Below are 24979 nucleotides of genomic sequence, written 5' to 3' on the forward strand. Positions count from 1 at the left end.
CGACAGTCAAATTCCTGAGAGCAACAACCAGACCAACAGACAAATAAACTCCAAGTACTCAGGAGTCAAGTGCTTGCGAACAACAATCAGAAACACAGGAAAATAAAACTAAGTTTCACAAAAATCAAACGCCTGCAAGCAGCACCAGAAACATATGCAAACAAAGTTTGGATACGAGATAGTCAAACGCCTGTGAATAGCAGCAAGTGACAAAGGGAGGCAAACCCCCGATACATGCAACAGTCAAATGCTTGAAAACAACAGCTAGACCAAAAGACAGATAAAGTCCAGGTATATGGTAGTCGAACACATGCGAGCAAAAATTAGAAACGCAGAAAAAAACCAAGTTTCACAGCAGTCAAAGGCCTGCAAGCAACATCAGAGACGTATGCAAACGCCTACGAATAGCAACCAGAAACAAAGGGAGACAAAACCCAGATACACGCAACAGTCAAATGCCTGTAGGTAGCGACCAGACCAATAGACGAATAAAGTCCAGTTACGCAACAATCGCATGCTTGCAAACAACAATTCAGAGAAACAGGCAAAAAAAGCAAGTCTCACAGCAGCCAAAGACCTGCAAGCAGCACCAGAAATACATGCAAACAAAGTCCAGATACGTGGCAGTCAAATGCTGGAAATAAACAATCAGAAACACAGACGGCCAAAGTCCAGATACATGGATGACGATTGCCTGAAAATAACATCCAGAAACACAGACAGCCAAAGTCTAGACAACGAAACAAAAGGGACCAAGAACGTCCAAACAAAATAGGGAAAACCAAGAACCCAAGAACTCGATTATAGCCTTGGGGGGTGGAACTCAAAAAGATTTCTACCAACCCGAAACTATTTTTTTTAAAAATAAATAAATAATTAAATAAATAAATTAGAGTTAATAAATTTTCAATATGTATAAATAATAAATATAGTAGTAAAAATATAAGTCAAAATTTTACCTTTTTGAGAACCAGAGGGTCACTACCACCACTTTCGAATATATGCAGACGGTGATTAACAGCAAGTGCAACGAGCCACAACTCAGCCTACACCTGCTCTGCATACATCGGTGTAGACAACTCCACGTCTACCTTCCCTCTACTATCCAAAGACTTTGGACTCGGAACCAAACAAGCAAGCGGACCATGGCGTCAAACTTGAAAAAGAATGATTAGCCAGACCTTTGAATATGCGAGCAATTGGAACCGAACGTAAAGGGGAATCTGACTACCGCCTGCTGACCCTGGCATCTCATGCTTCATCGTCAAAGTCACTCTCTTCTAACTCAGCAAGGAGATCTGCCAACACTGAGTCTTGCAGGGTGACGCCCTCGTCGTCATCTTCGTGTCCCTTATCCGAGTCCTCTTCGTCATCATCATCATCTTCTTCACCTTCTAGGACTTCTTCTGGACTCTCGGGAGCGGTAGTCAGCCACGCCACAACACCAGGAATTGTGGTAGGCTCTGGTGTCTTATTCTCTGGCAACAACATGCCAGATTGGCCGGGAAGGCCAGCACCAGAATCAGATCCGGGGAGAAGAGGGGAAGATGGTAGTCTTGGACCCTCCTCTGGATTCCCCACGAGATCTTCTGCAACTTGCTGTGGGACACAAGTCGCGCCTTTGTTGGTAATGTTTACCTGTTCAAGTGGGAATGGGCAAGCCACACCAGAAGCAGGAAACATGGTTGTAGCACCAGAAACCGGAAACATGGTAGCCGCACCAGAGACAGAAAGTCTGGTGGCAGCACCAGAAGCGGGAAACATGGTGGTAGCACCAGAAACAGAGAACATGGTAGCCGCCATGATGGGAGAGGCTTTTGAGACTAAGCTCTCATCCCAGTACATGAGGCAATCATCTTGGTAGTGATCAAGGTTGCCCTTGATCCCTGGAACTACCTCGACGGCGAGGTCCATCAGACTGTCGCCATACAAGTCTTCTGGAACCATCGCTAGTTCGTCATTTATGTTGTACCAGCAGGCTGTGGAGACGCCTGCAACAACGACACCGGCATACTCGACATCAAGCATTTCGGAAGATTCTGGCTCAGAGATTATACTCATTGCACAGTTGGTATCTTCCTCATCTGCATCCGTCAGCATCTGCTCCAAAGGAGCGTCAAAGGTGGACACAAAGTCCATGCTTTCTTGTTGCCCGAAGGCAAAAAGACCTCCGACCAACGCAGGACACTGAGGAACCTCCTCCGACCAGACAGTGTTTTCTCCGTACCAGCAGTCCTCCATAGCCGAAGCCATCTCTACTCCAGCCGCACCCACTTGTTGGGCAGTGTACACGGAGAGATTCTGGCCAGCCCGAAGGTCTTCACTAGTATCCTCGATTGACATAGAGCCAAAGAGAGATACCAGATTGGAAATTTCTATGAGGATCATCTCCTGGCCAGAGGAAGGAAGCTCACCAACCAAAGAAAAGCTTGGTTTCTGTTCAGTAAATGATCCTTGCTCAGGGGAACAAGGCAAAGCAAGGGAACACACAGTTACAGAAACACTGGTATGGACTTTATCATAGCAAATGCTATGTGGTTCGTCCTGGATACCGTCTTTCAACGGCTCTGGAGTAGATCCAATGAGCTTAGAAGGGCTCGCCTTTGGAACTAGCACCTCAAACATCTGCTCCTCCAGTTCCTCCCCATAATATGGGAGTCTGGTTCGGACCAAGCGTTTGAGTCCCTGGTTCTCATGACGCACTGGAATGTACGCCACTTGTTCCATGTGGGAACGCTTGTCATCTTCACAAACTGTTGAGTTCATCCGATGGCAGATGCTGTTCTGTTGATTCACGGAAGTAGAACTAGAAAGACCTTCGACATCACCGGCACCATTAATCTCCGAAGAGACACCAAAACAAGATATAGGCCTCAAGGCGTCTCCAAGGGAGCCACCACGGCAGGAACCAGAAGAAAATATCTCCGACGAAGTACGGAAAGACTGCAAGCAACCTTCATCGTCTGACATATGGTCAATGTTAGTATCTGTGTTGATGTTACAGTGCTCAATAGCTGTCTTACCTTCGTGGATTACTTTCATCCTGTTTGAGAATAAGCCCATGTTAAACACAGAGGGGACTGAGATAGAGGATATAGCTGCAAAAAGCAGTGCGCAAAAGTAGGCTGAGGCAAGACATAAAGTCTGCAAGGCAAGTTGGATGGGATAGGAAATCATGAGAAATCGCGGGAAGAGAGGTATATGGAAAAAAATGAAAAAATTGAAAGGTTGATGCTTCTTTTATAGACAATTTGTCTATCTCATTCCTTGTTGATGGTACTGCTGTTTCTTTGTGACAGCTACTACATTACTCATTCAATCATAGAGCAAAGAATGTAGCTAGGAGTTTTTCTTTGTATTTCTTTCAATTTTCACTTCTTTCCGTAATGATATGTATGTAGTAAAGAGTAGTAATTTAATTTTAACAGCTAACATTAATTTAAGACCAAAAAAAAATTGAATTAAATATCGCCTAAAAATGTGTCGGTGCATTAAAGCAGTGGAATTTTTCTTTTAAAAAGTACTAGAAAATGAAAGAGAATGTTGAAGCAAATAAGTAAAAAAAAAAATTATAGCCAAATAGTTAATCAATATCTAGAAATAGAGGTTTTTTTCTTTTATTACTTAAAGCTGATCTGTGCTCTGTTTATATAATGTAATCAAATATATGAACTCAAGGAAAACAAGCAGAAAACCAGTGATTTATATAGACAGCCAATTTGCAAAATGTTATAGCAAAAGAAAAATATTTTGTGCCTATCACTTAAAGTTAGTGATAGTATGATTAGATCGACCAATTTTTTAAGAGAGTAGATCCTTCATTTTTGAAGAGACCGTGTATTTCTTAGCAAAAATGTTGTTGGAATGAATTATAAATGATATTAAAACTAAAGAACAGAAAAATTGTCTACATGATTTGTATGACTATTAGTAGAAAAATGTTGGGGGTATTGGAAGATCTTGAAGATGGAGTGATACACGTTTGTATCAACTAGTGTACTCTGATCGGCCTGAGAAATGATAAATGTAAGATGAGCTATGTTCATAAAGATCTTCATTAGTTAAATACTGACATGCTATCAGTAATAAATAAAGAGAAAAAGTACTTGATTTCACTAATATTATTCCTGGACTTTTGTCTCAAACTTCACGCAAAATTTACTGGTTTAATATTATACACAAGCAGCTTCATTGTTGCTTTCTTACTGTCTTTTATACAATATCAGCTCGACCGTATAATACGAACAATAATATTGTTTGATAATTCTACAATTATTTGATTATCTTGAATGTTTTTAATTGTAGTAACTGTTATCTTTAATGTCTATGCTAAACACATATTATCGGAAGCACTATAGAATGACTCTTAATTCATTTATATGTATAATTTAAATACTACTTTGAAAAAGAAATTAGTAAAATATTATTTATCATTTAGTTGGAAACAATATTAATGCAGCAAGTTTCTCTTATCTATACAATGTAAGATTGTTATTGCTGTAAAGAAAAAGATAATATAATTTTCTTCTATTGCAATAAATTAGTATAGCACTATTTCCGCCGTAATCTTTCACTGCTAACCATATTCATTCAAATGCACAATAAATAATAGTATATCTTAAGATAAAGCTCAGTGATATTAACAGCATAATTAAAGTCAAGTCATATTAATCTCATAATTTTTGTGTACAGATAGATTGAAAGATAATATTATAATAATAAATAAGTACCCAAAAGAAAAGAAAAACAATACAATGATATAATTCACTTGATATAAGAATACCAAAATATCATTTGTATAGCCTACACACTATCCAAGCCATAAACATCTTTGTGTATAAAATTGGCACTTTGGCTTAGGTTAATCCTAGTGGCTTCATAGAAATATTCAAAGTATATCCTATGTGACTTGGACTACATATATATATATATTAGATACTCACAACATCTAAGGGTGTGTCTAAGAGCACATCATATATAAGGAAATCATACTTAATTCACATAATGTAGTGCCTTTTTGAAAGTTTCTTTGCGTTTACATCTCTTTGTATAATGAATTTTAATTGTACTTGAGATATATATCTACCGCTTTTAATATTCCTGGCCTTTAATACTCTACTATATGTATATATGTATGTATATAAAGAATTGCTAATATACGTATTGAATTATTCAAAGTACTTAAAGGTATGCTATCTTCTTTGGTAGCTTTATCTATTTATGATCTGAATTTATTTGTGTGATATATGTAATTAATGACTTTATTTTAGTATACATACTGCTATCCAAATATTCACATTACTATTTTAGAAGATGAAGTAAAAGATTGGTGTGTATTGATTTCTTTTATGATATATGATAGAGGGCTTGCCTTTAGATTTCAGTAAATTGTTTGAATTGATTATACATAATATTAAATATACATTTCTTTACTTCTATAATCAGTATACAGTCTATTTAATATAGTCATTTCTGTTTTTTTGATAAAGGCTCTATAGTCTCAATGACAGTAATATACATCTAGATAACTGGAAAATAATAGTATATTATGCTATATATTCCAACTAAATCAACTATGTTATTATACTAGAACTTTGGAAACAAAAGAGGGGAGCTCTTACTTGGTTAATTGATATTAATGTAAAGTTTGTTTTTTTTTGGAATTAATATATTATACATTTTAGATGCACAATTGTGATATCTTATATTTTTTTTTCTGTTTGGAATTTCAAGTTAATTATAGGGTTTTCGGGACAAGTAATATATTATCAAGAGTAAGTTGTTTCAAAGCTTATTAAATTTATTTCGAATTTAGGTCTGCAATGTTGCCTTTTTCAAAAGCCAAGCAGTTTGATCTTCTTTTTATTATTATATTAATTATTTGTAAATTTCTTGTCAAAATGTTTTAATAAAGTATATTGCTTACAAAAAACTACTAATAATTGTATTTACTCTTTAAATACACTATCAATAAACTATGCACCTACCTGTGTACGGTAGAAAGATAACATTATCTCAATTCAAATAAAGCACATTTGTTCGTCTTTAAAAATCAAGGATTAGGTTACATTTCTCTCTCTCTCTTTAAGCAGTGTATGTACATAATTTATGCGTGTGTAAAATGACTACAGATACACTAAATTTTTATTGATAGTTGACGGCTGTCAAACATATATATATTTAGGATTTTTCTCTTCTTCTTCTTTTTTTATTACTATTATGCATAGCACAGGGTGTAATTATTGTAATGTATATTTTATCTAAAGTGACAAATATACAGTTTTAATTAATAGATCCATTTGATATCTTTAATAGCTTGTGCATTTTCTTATGTCCATTTCAGTGTTATACTCCTGCTCGGTAATTGTTTCGATTTTAGATTGATGCCTGTAAATGGTGGCTTATAATTAAATTTTGTAACACACAAGCTCACAAGCTCAGTGAGTGTTCATTTAAAATCCATAATTGACTTGCATACCTATACCTTGATCTTTAACGGCAATGGTGATAACTAAGGGTACTATGTAATATATCTATATATAAAATAAATGTACAGATGAAATTTGGGGTGTTCATGGTAACTAAAGAGGGCTGCATGCAAGCTTTGGGATGCTTTACTAACGGTTGTATTTAGGGCACTAAATTTAACGATACCTTCCCTCCTCTCTTTCCACCCACCCCTTCTTTTTCTTTTTTTTTTTGGGAATATATGAATTAGCACTTGTCTGTATTACCATTCCTTTTAAAGAAATCAACCTAGAACACTGTCAAGAAAGCATCCTAGAAGTCACGTATGATTTTTAAGGGGTAAAATGTATATATACAAAAAAAAATAATTAAATGGCATTGTGCTTCATACTTATAAATATAGATATTATTTTAAGCAGAAGAAGAAAAGAAGGAAAGCTCGAGTTATATTTTCATAATTGCTTTTCTCTCTCTTTCTCTCTTCCTCTTGTCTTCAAGAGATACTAATAATTTGATATCCAAATAATACACAGAGAATATATTTAAGGAAAATACTCTTATCTTTGGCTGTAAATGTATACAGAAGAAGAAATGGAATCTCCATATTTTATACAGACGCCTCAACCTGACGGTAGCGAGATTGCGTCTCAGATCATATCAATGTGTTCGATAAGCATATTGTCCCTCCTGTTTGGAATCAAGTCTTACAATGTCCAATATAAATATCTGTCGTTATCAAGGTGGCTGGTCCTTGCTCTCTATCTATTCTCCTGGTCATTTACCACGTCAAGCATGATATTTACTTCTACCAACAATGGTAAAAAATAATAATATTATGTATAATTGTGTATAATTGTGTATAATTTATGTGTGTCTATAGGAAATTACATTTCCTGTTACCTATCAATCATGGCTTGCGATATATTTTATTCTGCTACAAAACTAACTACTTATTGGTGGCAAGTATAGAGTTAAAAAAAAATCCATATTATCTTTGCACATGTACTACATATGCTAACATCCCTTTATTGTGTGGTTGGATTTTATGTGTGTGTTTTTTTAAGGTTAATCGAAAAGGTGTGGGTGGTTTCTTCTGTACGGCAGTCGAGGTGGAGAACACCAATCTATAGGTTCCACTGCTTACTCTTAACTCCTTATGCTGGTATTTTTTCACTTATGGTAAGCCTAACAATATTCCACTAACAAACAAACACTCGTTTATATATTTATTTATTAAATATCCACACATTAACACATCTGCACTTTTATTGTATTTGTACTTTTTTTTTAACGTAGATTGTTTTTCACATTGCCGAACTCAAAGATACAGGAGAATGTATTATTGGACTAGAGACCTATGCCAGTGTTCCATTGATGGTAAGGTTTGGATCTCGGAGAAGAAGAAGAAATTGTGAATACAGAAAATAAGAAGGAAGCAAAAAAAAAGCTAATTGTCTCAAACCGGTTTTTTCTTTTCTGTAGCTTTATGATTTTGTAAGCGCAGATAAATTAAAAAGAAAGAAATATTGGATTAAAATTGTTTGCTTTGTTTTTTTTTATATACATATATTAATTCTTGTTGGGATTTAGCTTATTAACTTTTATATGACAATCTTGTTTGTAAAACCATTGTGGAAAAGTAGCAAGACGTTGACTATAGACTGGAAAATGTCCCGTCTTCATGAAGTAGCCGAACGTACTATGGTGGCGTCCATAGTGTGTTTGTTTGCTTCCCTGGCTAATCTTGTGCTTCTCCTTGTTTTCCATGGCCGTGAGCGTGGGCTGTTTTGCTTGAGCTGTTGTACAGTAGATGTGACTATCAATGTTGTTACCGTACACTGGGTAAATATAAATATAAGTATAAATATATATATATATATATATGTGTGTGTGTGTGTACAATGTACAATTACATATACAAATAACAAAGTTTATTATTTTTGCTAGTATAATTTCATTAATAATTAATGAATATATGTATGTATTTATCTGTGTGTGTATAATTGATTTTTTTTGTAAAGGTAACCTCTAGTACAACCACCAAAAAGCCTAAAGATAGTAAAATTAGTAGTCTGACCAGCCCTGGTGAGAACTACAGCAACCAGTCAGTCAATCAACCGATTGACCGTACCGTAGCTGAGAGTTCACAGCAGATCGACCCCAAGAACCTGCAAAACGTTGTTGTGCAACAAGCAGAGAACGACATGAAATCCCAGTTTGACTTGGCACCCTACGCACAATCCACCGAAACTCCACTAGACATTGTTGGTTACCAAAGCAGGTACTATGTAGCCAACCGACCTGCCAATAATCTGGAGATCGATTACAAACAGCCAAGTTTCGACAGCCATTATTCATCTCCTTCAAGGTCGCACGAAAGCAGTTTATCTCTAACCAAAAGTATAGCAAATTCTGGATAAGCAATATACATTTATATGTGCATTTGGGAGCACGCAATATCTCCTACTTGACTGTCATAATATGACTAGGCATTTGTTCCTATATAATTCTATGGTCAATATTCTTATTCTTAGTGATTACTCTTTATTAATTTATAGTATCTTATATTATTGTTTTATTTTCAATTGATCTGGTGAATCGCTCTATGATAAAAGCGGGCAATTCATGAAAATATTTGTTAAACATCAGAAAATTAGGAACATGTCTTGCCACACACACAAATAAGATAAAAAAAAAACAAAAATATAGAATATAGAATAAAAGCAATTCGGTCAACATGTGCAACAATGAAAACAAAAAGAGTATAGAGTACAAGAAAGACAGGTTGATCTGCCTTTTTGAGAGGATCTAACCAAGTTACACCTTGTCCTACTTACAGAATTTTTCTACACGCATTTTGTATATCCTTTATATTCACAACATTCATAATCTATAGCATATCTCATTGGCTCTTTATTTGAAAATAAATGAATAAAATCAAATATACGTACTGAATGTTGAGAAGAACATAAAAGGTAAATAAGCTAAAGATATACATATATTTATAAATATAAAATATAAATATAATTATAAATACACAAGTACCTTATTTTATATATATATATACTTACATACATACATACATACATTTAAACTTTAAAGAAGTATGTGATTTGATAAGAAATATTCAACATTATATATATATATATATATATATATATATATATATATATATATATATATATTTATTTATTTATATGTATAATTATTCGTTCATTTTGTCCTGTGCCTGGAAAGACATGTACATCGAACTAACACGTTTGGAACGCTCGGGTTCCGACATTTCGGGTTCCAACATGCTTCTATGATGGTCTTGCTCTTTACCCGGCAAGAGCGAATAATCAATACAATGCTTAGGGAACACTCCTCTGGCATTTCCTCGAGACAGATTGATACCCTGGCACCAACCATCGTCATACTCGGTCAAGACCTCGACCTGGTCTCCAGGCTGAATGTCGATTTCGTCTGAAAGAGTGGGTGTGTATGTGGTTGTGACAGCAAAGATACCAAGTGAGGTTGGTGGGCTAAGATCCGAGTAAGCCATTACTGCACTGCCCGCAGCGGTCATTGCACCTAAACCTAAACCTAAACCTGCAGTTACATTAGTGTTGGTATTGGTATTGGTATTGGTATTGGTATTGGCAGTATTGGCGGTGATCATCGACATTCCACTAGTGGGTCTATCCGTTTCAAACGAAGAGGGAAGAGCGGAGATGGGACTAGGAGTATGAAGAGATTCGGCAGTATAAGAAGCGTGAATGGCTGGCATGACGTTCTGAACAGGAAGGGCGACGGCAGCCATCGAGGCGGAGGCCATGGGGTACGAGGGTGTAGGAGGAGTGATGGGTTTCTGGTTAACAGAATAGACGGATTCATGGAGAGGAGGAGGGTTGTGGCTCCCGAAACCCATGGTAAAAGGATCGGGTTTGGAAGTATAAGCGCGGCTCCGGGCTTGCTGCTTCTTTCTACGGACCATGACCAGGGCCACCAAACCAGCGACGGCCGCTAAAACACCTATGACAATACCAGCCACCGCACCAGACGAAATACCACTATTACTATCAGCAGCAGCGGTATTACTACTATTGGCTGCTGAATTGGACAAATTGTTATTGTTGTTGGATGTTGACGAAGGTGTGGAAGGTTCAACGACAGGATTCAGGGGAAATCCGCTGATTTTGGCAGTAGTCGATGATTTTGGTTTGGCAGAAGATACTTTGGTGGTATGGGTGGCATTGGTCGTAGCGCTAGCGCTGGCTTTTTTGGTCGATTGTGAGCTTACGACAGTCGGTTGCGATTTCTGGGTTTCAGCATGAGATGTCTTTTTAATAACTGTGGTGGTGATGGTGGTGTGCGTAGGGGTGTGCGTAGGAGTATGGTCGGTTGCCTCGTTCTTGGCAGTGGTTGTGTGAGATGTGGCGGGCTTGGATTGATTGGGTTTGGTTTCTAAATGAATGAATGAATGAATGAATATAAAGATAACTGTGTTTGAGTTTATCTTACCATTGGTAACATCCGAGCTTTCTGCAGGGTCTGCTCTTTTGTCTAGCCATTCTCGGTGAGATTGGTCAGATACCCATAAAGGGGTTGCTTGGACAATAGCAAGACTAGAGAGAGTAAAGAGCACGCTAGGTATATTTGGAGGGTGCATGAAGTTTTGAGTTAAGGGAAGGGAAGGAAATGGAAGTGAAGGGAAGGGAAATGGAAGGGAGTGTAATGGGTTGTCTTGGTAACAAACGGGAAGAAAGAAAGGAATAAAGAAATAAAGAAATAAAGAAAGAAAGAAAGAAAAAAGGAACGTTAGGTGTGGCTTTTTTCTTTTTTGTTCTTCGTTACTTTTTTTTTTTTTTTACTAATAAAAAAAAAACTTGAAGGAGTGAAAGAATAAATGAGAGGAAGAAGTGAAAACAACAGAAAATAATAACAATCTCTCTGCCTCTGTCTGTCTGTCTCTCTATTTTAGTGGTACAAAGAAATGAGTTGTAATAGCGTTCAAGAATCGGATACCCAAATTGGGCTTCCTTGGTTGGAGACTTGTGCTTTATGTGGCATTTGATAGTGTGGCAATGCAACCACCGCTCCCCCATTTCACTCCCTTTAGAATATCAAGAGGAATTCCTTCAAGTTCCAGGCCATTACTGTTATATATATACATCTAATAGATATACTTGCGGTTGAAGCATAGGAACCAACCACATCTTTCTTCAATCGTATTTGTTGAAAATATAAAAATACATGTTAGATAACCACACTATTTTTTATTTATTTTTTACAAAAAAAAAGTTTATAAATGAACACAGATATTAAATAAATAAATAAATAAATAAATAAAACAAAAATACACTTGGCTAAACTCTTATATTTGTATACATATTAATGTGAGCCAATCAGATATCAAATCTTGGCACATCAATTTCCTTATATATAAATATATAAAGTAACCTCAATCTCGAATAAGAAATTACACAGATGCCAGGCATCAACCATCCTATATAAAATAATATTATATAATTAAATAAATAAATAAAAACAGGGTTTTTTTTTTATTTATATTTTTGGTAATATATATATATATATATATATATATATATATATTTAAATACTTAACTAAGGAGAGGTTTATTCTATTACTGGAACCCATGTAAATGTCATCTATTTTGAAATTGACGCTTAAATAGCTCTTTTTATATCATTATTTTTTGGCTTTTGCGTTTTAACTACATTTTTACATTATAGATTTTCTTGAGTATATAGACAATATTTTTATTTGATTATTGTTGTTATTACTATATATATATATATATATATATATATGTATACTACTTTTGATTATATTAATATATTCAATTTAAATAATAATCATAATCATAATCATAATGGTATGTGCCTAGTAGTATAATCTATGAGACAAGGAAAATTTCTATATATGTCAATAGGAAATCAAATAAAAGTTTAAAAATAAAGAAACAAAAAAAAACGATATATGTCGATCGCATATCTCAAAAATGGAGGGAAATAAAGAAGAAGACAAAGTGAAAGAAACTAGCGGAAAACGGCAAGAAGCTCTTTGTGACAAATGTCAAAATATATGTATGTATATATATATATATATTGAATTACTGGATTAAACCTATCATGCTAAATTTGGCGGCAATTAGAGTTAATTGTATATATATCACAATCCAAGCATTCATTCATTCATTAATTCACTTTTTGTACTTATATATTTAACAATATATCTAGTATCTTGCAAGTGAAGATTGCTGTCATCATTCACTTCAATTGATTAAAATGGCACCAATATGCAATCTTTTACTTCAAAGAAGAGCAAAAGAAAAGACAAATATTTATTGCCACATATTGCCTTGCCTTGATGCGGTGAGATATAGATCTGGTTTAGACTTTGGCTTGTACATAGTACGTGTAATTGATACAAGCCACGGGAAAAAGATATATAAATAGAAGAAGAAATAGAAGTAGAAGAAGTAGAAGAAGTAGAAGAAGTAGAAGAAGAAAGAGATAATTAACAAATTATTTTTGTACCAAATTGGAAACACATTATCGTGTAGCTTAAACCAAAAAATAAAAATAAAAAGTAAATGTTTAATTGGTGTAATTATCTGTAGGCGTATATTGAATGGTTGGGGACACTGCTGTCTAAAACTCTTATTGACAATTGTATACAAGTGTAATGGTGTTTATGTATGCATTGATGGTTAAGGCAATAATCGCTTCTTTCTGTTAAAACCCACTATTCTAAAGTAGGCCAAAGGATTCATAAAGTAAAACAAAGATACCAGAAAAAAAAAGCACCAGGTTAACTTGGCTGTGGTTGATAAGCTTGTAACAAAAAAAATGAAAATCTTATAAAAGTTACCTATTTTGTCTTTTTTTTTTTTTGACTATAGTGTAGCACACCAAAATCCCATATATAATCAAAGGCAAAAACTTGGGGTGCACAAAGTGATCCGAAATAAACCACAAAAAAAAATTAAAAATAATAATAAGGGTGGACAATCGAGCTTTCTCATTCTAATGGGACCCTGCTTATTTTATTTTCTTGGCTATTCTCCCACTCTTTTATATATAACGATTCTTTCCTAGCAAGTTCAATCGATCCTTTTCTTTAAATAGATTTTGATGGCTTTTTCATCAATCACTCTTTCCAATTGACAGACGATGCAGGTCCGAACCGGAAAATAGTCTCACCATTCTACAGAAATCATTATGACTTGGTAGACACTCTACACTACACAGACAGTTCTAGACATTACAAGCGATATATATATATATTTGGTGTAGACAGGTGAAAAAGTTCAAAAAAAAATCCCTTTTTTAAAACGTCTCAAAAACTCAACTGAACATATTGTATCAGAGAATTACTTTATGATACACATTCATTCTTATTTTGACCATGACCCTAATCCTGACTCTGACCCTAATTCTCTTGTACATAAAAAAAAAGTGTTGCTAACCAGCTCAGTTTGACGTTTCTTTATTGATGTGCTTTGCAATTTCCTCATCAAACCTTTCCTCAGACCACCCAAACACTTCGGCCTTGGTTTTGATCAAAAGAAGCGCACGGTCCATTTCTCTGTCTTCTCGCTCCTTATTCAATCTGTCCTTCCTGTGATTCTCATACTTAGTTGTAAGAAGGGCGATCCTTGAATCATGATAATCCTTGATCCGTTCTACAAATACCCTGAATCTCTTCTCCGCACTTTCCTCTTGGCTTTCAAGAATCTCAGCAACAGTTTGGTTCCTTTTCTTACCCAAACCTCTGACACGCGGCTTCAAGGAGGTAAAAGGAGAAGGGGACGAAGAAGAGGAAGAAGAGGAAGAAGGGGACGAAGATCGTGGAGAATCTCTTTTTGAAAGGAGAGGTCTATTAGAAACTTCTATGACGGTCTCATCTTCAGCTTCAGCTTCAGCTTCATCAGCCTCTTCATCATCATTCTCTTCATCAGCTTCATCATCGGAAGATGCAATTGGGCTATTGCTGTTTGGCATCATTGGAAACTTTGTCTCAATTGTGTCCATTATGATCTTCATGTCAAAAAACTGTGGGCAAATAAGGTCTAATTTTCCTAATTAATCGATATTATTGTTAATATTAATATCAATGTATCAATGTGTGTGTGTGGATGATTTGAATGTTAAACTTACTATTGGATTTTCTTTTTCCACTAGCAGAATCATCAAACTCAACAGAGCCTTTGTTTCTCAGGTTCCACACTCTATAAGCATCATGGTACTGCATAGTCACCAGTTTGTTGATTCTAGTCTTGATTTGACTAGTTGTTCTCACAACTCCTTGTTCAAGGAAGTACTGGCGGCAGTTGATGATGGTTTTGATCTTAGAGGCCTTAAATGGGTTTCCATTTATAGTCTTGCCAAGATATTTTCGTAAGTTTTCGCCACCGTTCTTGAGTAAGAAGTGTAGGAGTCTCTGGATGCCTGACATGTTGTCTTTGCCACCGTCTGGTTTAGACCATGACCTTTGGTTATGAGAAATAGGCTTGGCAGTGGGATCCAAAACAAACACACCAGTAGTGCTATTGCTATTGCTATTGTTATTGATATTGCTATTGTTTTTGGGGATGATGTTTCTGTAATTGTTGTTGCTGTTGTTGGTTTGTTCAGTTCTAAGCATATTTGATGGAGCACAAAAATGAATAAATGGTATAAAAAAATAAATAAAGGAAGAAAGGGAGTAAAATCAAATCAAATCAAATCAAATCAAATCAAATTAAATTAAATTAAATTAAATTAAATTAAATTAAATCCCATTTTAATTATACTATAGATTTTACGTGGTATATATATGTCAACAAAAAAAAGCATCTCATCACGTCTGTAATATGTTTAAACTGCGATAAATTTATATTTATTTCTTTATTATGCGATTTTGGCAATGTTCATTAACATCCACCAAAACACACCAAATTTCTCAACATTAGGCAGCATTTCTCTGTTATTGTTGCCATGCTCCAAGTGAATGTCTATAGCTTGGATAACTTCAACTTCTTTTTCTTCATGAATCTCCAGGAGACGGCCAAAAGGAACAACAATAATGTTATGCACATTAACAGTTACGGCAGGAGGAGTGTATATGCATTCATTCAATACTATTGCTAGGTATCATTTGATACTTTTGCATGTAGTATTCTTTTGGTTTGACCATTTGCTGTCTTGTTTTATTTATATCCCTCATCGCATTGTAATATCCGCCATTACACAAATAACGGCAAATAGTTTTTGTTTGTAGGGAGCTTTGTGCTCAAGACGGTTGGTGAGCCTCTATTGCTGCGAAGCAAAAGAGGACGTCACGGCTTTTGTTTTGGATTTTATTTGTTATATGACGTTTTTTTGAGATTTTTGAATTTTCTAAAGTGAGATGGGAAGAGCCCAAGAAAGCACATCCTGTAGCCACGTCTTCGCAAAGAGATAGGACAGATCTGAAGGCTTCTTGGCTCAACCAGGGGGGGGGGGGGAAGTGACCTAAAGTCAAACAGGAAACAATGGGGAGACAGATGGGAGAACATGCTGGAGTGCAGCGAAAACGAAAAGAGATAGTGTAGAGATTGACCGAGAGTGAAGGAGAAGTTCTGAGCTAGACCGGAGGAAAGGATCCAAACTCATTGTCATGTACCTCGCAAAGACAATGAGTGTAGATGGGAGAAAAGGCGTCATCACATTCTCATTACCATGGCCCGCACCATGACAATGAGAGAGAGAGTTTGCGTGTAGGAAATGACCGAGATGGATGAAGAGAATGACCGAGAGAGTGAGTTTAGGTGACCAAGAGGATGAGTGGGGACATAGGAGGACCGTTACATATTGACTAACTCTTCACACTATCTTCCCCGACCAAAGTGAGATATGTGCGAAAGAGCCGAATATAACAGCAAATAATCTGCTTTCCAAATCTGGGAGCAACATCTCGAGAAGTTAATTGCCTGTTTGTTTGGAAAAGGTGCTGGCGGATGAACTTATTAAATTGTTCGTCATTCTCTGTCTCGTATCTGAGAGACTGATCCGAAACGAGCAATGTCTTTGGCTATGTGATGGAGGAGGTGAACTTTGGGCTTGAAGGTGTGATCCTGCTTGGTGTGCTTGCTCTTTTTTTATTTTTTTATGTGTATGTCCAATGCAAGGAGCAGGTCTGTCACTTCATTGACAGCATGTTTTATCAGGACAATGTAATAATCAAAGCCTTCACTTATTCCGCGCATGTACAACAAAGATGACAATTTAGCAACTCCGTGGAGAGCCTTGGTGAGAAGTTCGAAATTTGCTATTTCCAGAAAAAAAAAGCATTGTCATAACGTTTGGGAGAACTTGCATCAACTGTTTGTAGTCGCGCCCAAGGAACGAATCATTATGGCGAGGCTGATTTCTGAATCTTTGGCTATAGCTCTTGCAAACTCTATAGAAACTTGGATCTTACTCAAGTCTTGCCGTTTCTGCTGCTGACATCCTTGAAAAACCTGAGGAGGCAAGTGACCAGATACTATGATAAGTCAAGTGAGATGGTATGAAGAAATTTCAAGAGGTCTGAAGTTCCGCTGTGTATGGCAGGTTATGATTGACAAGGATTGTCACCATTGAACAGGGACACCAGCAGATGCTGTACGTCTGTATGTGGTTTAAACTGGGAGGTTTCTCTTTGTATGTCTGATGATAATGATAGTAATAATAAAAGAACAAGAAAGTGAAAGATATATATATATATAAATATAAAAGCGTTAAAATTTGAAATATGGCTCTTTTAAAGTTCAAAAAATAACGTGACTGTTATAAATTAAAAATTGGGATAATGGAGTGGGCCTTGATTGACCAAATATTATGACATGTAAAAATAAGAAGTGTTTTCAATAAAGAAGTAGGTGAAAGTACATCTTGAAGATGTTGGCTGTAGAATATAAAATATTAATTTTATATATTCCGTTTATTTATTTATTTTATATTCTTATTTGGCAATATATATTTATGTACGCATAAATATTTCAATCCTTATTTTATTTTATTTTTGAAACATGAAATATATATATATATATAATTGGAACCCTGTCCCCATACCCCCCCCCTGTGTATTTCATATTTTCTCTCTCTCTCTCTCTTTTCACGTTTTCATGTGTATATATATATTTATGGCTTCTTCTATATAAAGTAATGTTATTTAATTGATTTTATAATTCTTTATAAGTAACTGTTATTATTGCCAGGCCTGTGTAGTATATAAATAATAAATATGTATTTTAATTTTTATTATATTATATTATATTTCGCTTTAATGTTTGTGTAATGGGTTCCCCAGGTAACTTTACAGTAATCACCATTACCATAGTAACAGCACCAACAATAATAGCAGTAGTAGTAACAATAAGTTACCCACATCTGTGTATATACATATATGACGAGTCTGACGATTAATGTATCTGGCCCTCTGACCTATATAGACTCGAACCCCCCCCCCCCCCCCCCCCTCCTTCTATCCAATACTCCCCTTATTCACACACTTACTCACCCTTGTCTTTCTTTCTAAAGTATTATTGCTTCTTATCTATTTAACCCTACCTATACTATACTATATTATATTTTAGTTGCATTGTTGGGTTTTTTTTTGATAGCAAACCATCTACACCAGATTTATTGTTAATAAAGACAAACTATTATTAAGTTTGATTGGCTTATTCATTTATTCATTAATTTATGCATTGAGCCAAATGCAATAGTTTAAATAACTTCTTTTTTATTTTGTTTGCTTATTTTTATTAAAGCTAAAATATAAAGATGAAATAATTAAAGCTTGATCATCTATTTTCAAAGTAGTTGATTGAATATGTATATAAAGAGAGAGAGAGAGAGAAAAGCAAAAGGAGATTAAAAATCCTTTCTCACGTGATACAGCCATTTTTGTATTTTATTTTATTTTATTTTATTTGTGAGAAAAAAATAAAATAAAATAAAATAAAAAAAGATAATCATCATCATCTTTCCCTTTTTTTTTTCTTCACAACCCAATACATTTTTATATATATAAATATATATTAGTACTATAAAATAATAATAATAAAAAAACAAAATTATGGCCATCACACACGCACATATCGAAGCCTTCAACCGTTACCTTGCCACCACAGCTGGTCGTGAAAAAGCCTGTCGCTTGGTTCAATACTTTGCTCGCTTCTATGCATTCTACTTGCTCCGTACTGGCGCACCAAAGGAAGCCATCCAGCGTTGGGCTGATTTGAAGAGCAGTCTCGGTACTGGTCGTAAGTTCTTCCGTCTCTTGAAGCCTGTCGAGTTTGCCCAGAATGGTGTCAAGAGTCTGGCTATCAAAGATGAAGTTATCCGAGCCGGTACCTTTGTTAAGCAGTTTGGTTACTTTTTCTACTACTGCTGTGAGGCTGCCAACCTGGTAAATATATATATATATATAAATTATGTTTTTGGAGGGAGAAGGAAAGAAAGGGAAGAAGAGGAAGAGGAAGAAGGGGATGGTTTACCTAGTTTGAGCAATCAAACCAACTCAAATCAAAATATCTAACAATGCCATTTTTAAATATATATATATATATTGTTTAGGCCAATACTATCAAGTTCTACAAGTTGGAAAACATCAAGACCATTACTCGCTTTGGTTCAAAGTGTTGGTTGGCTGGTCTGACTGCCTCTCTGTTGACCGGACTTTACAAGTTCAAGCAGCTCGAGGTCCGCGCCCAGATGCTCAAGAAGTCTGCCAAGGCCATGGCCACCAAGCATGAAGACTCGGTCGATCGTTTGGCTGAATTACAGGCAGAGAAGAAGCAACTGGCAAAGTAAGTTTTTTCTTTTCTTTTCATTATTTATAAAAGAGTGGTCTATTAGTATTTATTGACATGAAGAGGGGAATCAATGGTTGTATGATTTGATTTGATTTGATTTGACTTAATATATACTTTTATATTACTTAGGGATGCCTATTCTACTCGCTACCAGTTCCTTCAGGACTCTATTGATATCCTTATTCCTTTGGGTGGTCTTGAAATCCTTCCTTTGGATGAAGGTATCCTTGGTTTGGCTGGGTAAGTTTTTTTTTTTTTTTTTTTTTTTTTTTTTTTGAATGTGGGGTAAAAATAATAATATAATATAAATTTATTTAATTTATATATAGTATGGCTACATCTTTGCTGGCCATGAACACTCAGTGGAAAAAGGTCAACAAATAAGTAGGATTATCATACTAGATAATCATATCTTTGTTTGAATATGGAAGTCAGAACAGACAAACCATGAATGAAGATCAAGAGCCACAACTACCAAACACAAATTACACGTAAAAAAATAATTTTATACATATTATTAAATAAAACAAAACAAGCAAGCAAGAAAAATGGACCTCTTTGAATCTACTTCATTAGACTCATTTAAACCTCTTTGAAATATATAATTTTGTCAAATCTATATAGTCTTTTTCTTTTTTTTTTTCTTTTTTTTTTGAAAATAAATATAAAAAATAATAATTTAAAGATTACAAATAAAAGTATGAAAATTAATGGAGGGAGGGAGAATTTCACATGTCAAGTGTAAATTACAAGAATAAGCAAGAAAACAAAAACAAAAAATAATAATCATGGGTATACAGCTAGTTTATCTATAAACACAAATAAATAGACACAACATGAATAGCATACGATGTATTATAGACAAAGGATAGTTGTATGTGTTTTAGGTATGGATCTGGGTGCGCATCACATAGGCTTTGATGCCCAGAGCGGCCAACAGACCTGCTGCAGCAAATGAAGTTGATCCCCAGAATGACATTCTGACAGCTTCCATGTACGCTTCCCGAACAATGTCTCGGGTTGGCAAGGGCAGTGACCAGAGGTAGTCTGAGCTCTGGCGTACAAGAGGAGCCGAGACGCCCGGCAAGTCCAAGATATAGAGGTTGTAGGCAAGACGGTTGGACAATATACTTCCCTGGGCAGCAATTCCTGTAATGCCACCCACCTGGTCACACAATGTCATGAATGCAACCATGACAGGCACACTTTTATATTATATTATATATATATATATATATATATAATTAGCATTTACATAAAGAAAAATAAATAAAAAAAAACTTACTGTTCAATTGAAACAGATGCTTGTGCAGTAATGATTTCACTGTTAATCATGCCTCCACTTCCTATGCCGGTCACAATCATCAGACCCACAATCAATCCTCGGCTAGAATCCTTGGCTAGAAACTGGAGCAAACCACAGGCGAGGACCAGAATTGCGAGCGAGAGTCGGGTAGCCCAGGTGTAGCGGCCGGTCCGGACGATCACAAAGCCTGTCAGGACATTGAAGATGCAGGCCAGCAAGACCAGACAGAGCAGCTCGAGGTTTGTGGCCATCGAGTCTTCTTTGCGGATCACCGACAGATAGAGTGGGATGTAGGTCATCAGGGACTGGAAGCAGCCGCCATATGCAAATGCAGCAATGAGGATCAGGACCGTGCTTCGGTTGGTGAATATTGTGTGAGGTATGATCGGATCGGCAGCCCACTTGTACTCCCAGCCGCAGAAGATGGCCAAAAGAACGGCCGAGACACAGAGCAATGAGATGACTATAGACGAGTTCCATGCTTTTATATTCATTACATATATAATAGAAAAATTAAAGGCTGTCAGATAGGCAGATTATTGATTGATTGATTGATGTATATTTTACCATAGGTTGTTCCTCCCCAACTCAAGGCAAGAACAAGGCAAACAATTCCTGCAATCCACAATCCCATGCCTGCAATGTCTAGCTGGGCTAGTTGGTGACTCAGGACTCCCTCTCTTCCTGCTGCTGTTATTCCAGTTCGGGTGTTGCCTTCAATTGAGAAGAAAATCAAGACAAGAGCAACCACAGATCTACATACATACATATAAAAATAGAAATATTTGTAAGCAATTATTTAACATTATTATTATTATAGTTTAAATAATATATATATAATACTTACATGCCAAGCTTAAAAAAAAAAACAAACGTCAAAATCAAATGTTAGTATGTTGACATTTATCATGTTTTTTTTTTTAAAAAAAAAGACTTACTGCCATCCAAAACACAGTACGCCAACCAGATTCTGTAGCTGCATATCCACCTGATATTAAACCAAGACGTTTAGATAAAGCTCATGTTAGTTATACTGAATCTACAAGTATAGATGTATAAATGGATAGTATTTACCTAATAGAGCTCCTACTATGTAGCCAAGACCCCAAGAGATTCCAAGAAGTGATTGATAGAGACCGATATAACGTACTGGGATATAATCTTTTTTTTTTTGTAAAATAATAATAATATTAGATTTAATTATTTATTTATTCGTTTAGATCTTACCAGCAACCACAATCTTCATTAGACTATCAAATGCACCTATCCCAAGACCAGACAGTGCGCGTGCGACGATCAACATGATCATCGATTGGGCCGCGCCACATAGCACAGTGCCTATGAGGTAACAGCATGTCGCAAACAACAGACACGTCCTTCGCCCAACCCTATCTGCACCCTTGGCGTACAACGGCTGTGATGTAGAAGCTGTCAAAAGAAAAGACTGATATTCTTTATTTTAAATACACTTCTTATATATATATATATATATATTAGTGACAATGTGTTACTTACTGTATTGACCCAACTGTACAATCCAAATGCATTGAATTCTTTATATATATAAGAAAATGATTATTAATCATTGATTATTAATCTTTTTGTTTATATCTCGATTTACCTGAGGCTACAAGAGGTAGGTTACTAGCAACAATGATATTGTCAAAGGCAGCCAAGAATGAAATAACGCACAGTCTAAAAAAAAAAACAAAATTGTATATATTGGTTTCATTTTTATGTTCAAGATTAGTTTGATGAGATTCCTTGAATGAGTCTCGTATTTTTTTTTTTATTTTTTTTTTTACTTGCGATGCCATGATCCACACTAGGGTTTTGCGATCTATAGGTTGAGTGTCTTGCTTTGAACCCAAGTCGACATCGATAACTGTTTGCGTATCACTGTCTATCTTCTCTGTAAGTTCCATAGTCATATATACAATTCTTTTAAATATATATATATATATATATATGTAAATGAAAGTTTATTATAAAATATATATATAAAGAAAGGGGTAGAAGGAAATAAATAAAATAAAATTGATATATATATATATATAAAGGAGGGAGGAAGGAGATCAAATAATTATATATATATATATATAAATGATTCTGTTAAATACCTTAAATTTTTTACTTTTTACTTGTATATAATGTATATAGTCGGGGTTTATTTTTAATTTTATCTAATATTTTCTTGATTTGAAACCGATTTGATCATTATGATCATCATCATCATTATTATTATTAGTATTAATACTACCTTTTATATATATATATATATTATATAAATGGGTGCTTATATTAATAATATTTTGTATTTCTTAGAGACCCGCATAAACTAATCTGTTGCTATGTTGCAATATTTATATAGAAAAGAGGGGAGAGGAGAGAAAAGGTTGAAAGATGAGATCAGAGTGCCTGTGGAACTGGTGATACAAAACCAAGAGGACCAAAAAAATAAAATAAAATAATATTTTTTTTTATCCAAGGTTAATTTAAATCAATGAATGAATGAATGAATAAACCATTATATATATATATATATATATATATATCTGACAAAGACACAGGCCCATTTCCTAATTGCTAATAGTATTGTTAAAGAAATAGTATTATATCTGGTGTGGTCAGTTCACCAAAAAACAAAAAGTAACTTTTGGAACAACATTTGTTTTATTAATAAGCAAAGAAAATCATCCTTACAAACTGTACAACCCAAAAACCATTTAAACCTTGGATTATTAAGATTACCGCAAAGAGAATATATGTATATGTTTCATTTTCTATCAATTGATGCCTAAATTGCCTGGTGAGTTTCCTGGATCCCCTACTTATCCACATAATAATATCAATATCATAGGTATAATTTGGTAAAGGTGGGTTTATTGTATTGAATATACTTGTGATTCTGAAATATATATTTATCCAAAAAACAAAACAAAAAAACCATGGTAACACAGAAGAGTCTCCACAGCTCATGACTGGCAATATAAAATATTGTATATTTATGCAAATTGGCGGGTTTTTAATAAAAAAAGCACATATATGTAAAAGAGAGAGAGAGAGAGAGAGAATTTCAAAATATAAAGGTACACATTCTATTCATTTTAATAAACACACGTAGCATAGAATTGATCAATACCATCTTTTGTAGCTATTAATTTTATGTGCTTGCAAGTATATAGTGTGTAATATAAAGAAAAATCAATATTTTATTTTATTTTAGACTTCTTTACATATATATATACTTCTTGTACTTGTGTACGTGCGTATACATATACATATACATATACATTACATATGCATATTTATATATATACATATACATATACATTACATATGCATATATATATATATATACGTTTCTCCTTTTCTTTAAAAAAAATCATCTTGCTTTATTTTATTTTTTGGATTTTACAAGCTATTTAGACTTTAGCCGTCTGTTTTCTTTTTACTATTCTCACGAATACCAGCCCTTTCCCGGGATTTAGCCACGCCACCGTTATTAACAGTATTGCTGGTACTGTTACTCGTACGTCGTCGTTTGGTGCTGTTCGGTAGTGACCGTTGATCGTCAACATTGACAAGTATCATGGGTAGATGTCTCCGTCTGGCATTTATAAACCAGTTTGATATCTGATTGAGTGTCAGATTTGTCCGTGTTCTGAGTTCAACCTTTTCTTCTTCGGTCGGATAGGGATGGTTGCAATGGTCAGTCAGCCATTGTTTGAGAATCGCAATAATATTCTTTGGTAGATTTCCTCGTCTCTTGCGACCATTCTCACCAGTCAGCATTGTCATTGGCTCATCGAGCTGGTACCATTCTTCTGTCTGGCTGTTGTTTGTCCTTCTGGTCGTTAATGATCTTGCCAAGGTTGATGTCACGGTGTGTGGATTGGCAATATTCGTATTAACAGCAGCACCGATAGCGATAGTATTAGTAGCGATAGTAGCGGTAGTAGCGGTAGTGGTATTTTTAGTAGTAGGTTGTGTAGTAATTGCCACCCCCTCGTCTTCCTCCTTTGTAAAATAAGGAGTCTTGTTAATTCTTGTGTGTTGCAATGACGGCTGCAGATGACGACGATACTGAGGTGGAGTCTGTGGTGGAGAAAGACTTTGACTTTGACTGGCACAGAGTAAGTGTATACTCGAACTTCTGCTTCTTCTATTTTTACTCAAACTGGAACTAGAGCTTGTGCTTGGACTAGGACTAGGACTTGAGCTAGGACTTGAGCTAGGACTTGAGCTAGGACTTGAACTTGAACTTGAACTTGAATTTACGTTTATGTCTGTGTTTATGTTTGTCTTTCTTTTGGGTCTTGGTTTTTTTTTTGATTTTGGTGTTGTTTTGGGTTTGGGTTTGGGATTGGTTTTT

The 24979-nt window shown here is 35.2% G+C and overlaps 8 protein-coding genes across 8 annotated transcripts; 3 read left to right on the forward strand and 5 right to left on the reverse strand.

Moving 5' to 3' along the window:
• Positions 1-295: 295 nt before the first annotated feature.
• Positions 296-1171, forward strand: PHYBLDRAFT_147766 (hypothetical protein; the record flags this gene model as incomplete). Its single annotated transcript, XM_018431947.1, has 3 exons — positions 296-461; positions 495-760; positions 1076-1171. The coding sequence occupies 3 exons, from the start codon at positions 296-298 to the stop codon at positions 1169-1171; spliced, it is 528 nt and encodes a 175-aa protein (XP_018289305.1).
• An 80-nt stretch (positions 1172-1251) lies between these two features.
• On the reverse strand, positions 1252-3177 carry PHYBLDRAFT_66457 (hypothetical protein; the record flags this gene model as incomplete). Its single annotated transcript, XM_018441644.1, has 1 exon — positions 1252-3177. One exon carries the CDS (start codon positions 3175-3177, stop codon positions 1252-1254), a length of 1926 nt encoding a protein of 641 aa, XP_018289306.1.
• Positions 3178-7059: 3882 nt separating this feature from the next.
• Positions 7060-8888, forward strand: PHYBLDRAFT_66456 (hypothetical protein; the record flags this gene model as incomplete). Its single annotated transcript, XM_018441643.1, has 7 exons — positions 7060-7285; positions 7349-7431; positions 7546-7647; positions 7765-7845; positions 7951-7962; positions 8059-8310; positions 8490-8888. 7 exons carry the CDS (start codon positions 7060-7062, stop codon positions 8886-8888), a joined length of 1155 nt encoding a protein of 384 aa, XP_018289307.1.
• A 5059-nt stretch (positions 8889-13947) lies between these two features.
• On the reverse strand, positions 13948-15121 carry PHYBLDRAFT_78431 (hypothetical protein; the record flags this gene model as incomplete). The annotated part of the gene is made up of 2 exons (XM_018443365.1): positions 13948-14555; positions 14635-15121. The coding sequence occupies 2 exons, from the start codon at positions 15119-15121 to the stop codon at positions 13948-13950; spliced, it is 1095 nt and encodes a 364-aa protein (XP_018289308.1).
• A 607-nt stretch (positions 15122-15728) lies between these two features.
• On the reverse strand, positions 15729-18385 carry PHYBLDRAFT_182194 (hypothetical protein; the record flags this gene model as incomplete). The annotated part of the gene is made up of 6 exons (XM_018438586.1): positions 15729-16167; positions 16325-16528; positions 16641-16765; positions 16820-16981; positions 17062-17145; positions 18373-18385. 6 exons carry the CDS (start codon positions 18383-18385, stop codon positions 15976-15978), a joined length of 780 nt encoding a protein of 259 aa, XP_018289309.1. The 3' UTR covers positions 15729-15975.
• Positions 18386-18559: 174 nt separating this feature from the next.
• Positions 18560-19682, forward strand: PHYBLDRAFT_147772 (hypothetical protein; the record flags this gene model as incomplete). Its single annotated transcript, XM_018431948.1, has 4 exons — positions 18560-18892; positions 19060-19292; positions 19428-19538; positions 19628-19682. 4 exons carry the CDS (start codon positions 18560-18562, stop codon positions 19680-19682), a joined length of 732 nt encoding a protein of 243 aa, XP_018289310.1.
• Positions 19683-20079: 397 nt separating this feature from the next.
• PHYBLDRAFT_187737 (hypothetical protein) lies at positions 20080-22602 on the reverse strand. The gene is made up of 10 exons (XM_018439419.1): positions 22414-22602; positions 22226-22299; positions 22120-22157; positions 21832-22048; positions 21679-21765; positions 21543-21592; positions 21452-21459; positions 21172-21359; positions 20584-21085; positions 20080-20503 (listed from the first exon to the last, which is right to left on the reverse strand). Exons 1-10 carry the CDS (start codon positions 22533-22535, stop codon positions 20182-20184), a joined length of 1608 nt encoding a protein of 535 aa, XP_018289311.1. The 5' UTR covers positions 22536-22602; the 3' UTR covers positions 20080-20181.
• A 1602-nt stretch (positions 22603-24204) lies between these two features.
• PHYBLDRAFT_95219 (Homeodomain-like DNA binding domain-containing transcription factor) lies at positions 24205-24378 on the reverse strand (the record flags this gene model as incomplete). The annotated part of the gene is made up of 1 exon (XM_018443887.1): positions 24205-24378. A coding segment is annotated over one exon (174 nt), but the record flags the coding sequence as incomplete, so codon positions are not given.
• Between the last annotated feature and the right edge of the window lie 601 nt (positions 24379-24979).

Source organism: Phycomyces blakesleeanus, assembly GCF_001638985.1.
Source record: "Phycomyces blakesleeanus NRRL 1555(-) unplaced genomic scaffold PHYBLscaffold_16, whole genome shotgun sequence".
NCBI classification, from domain to species: domain Eukaryota; kingdom Fungi; phylum Mucoromycota; class Mucoromycetes; order Mucorales; family Phycomycetaceae; genus Phycomyces; species Phycomyces blakesleeanus.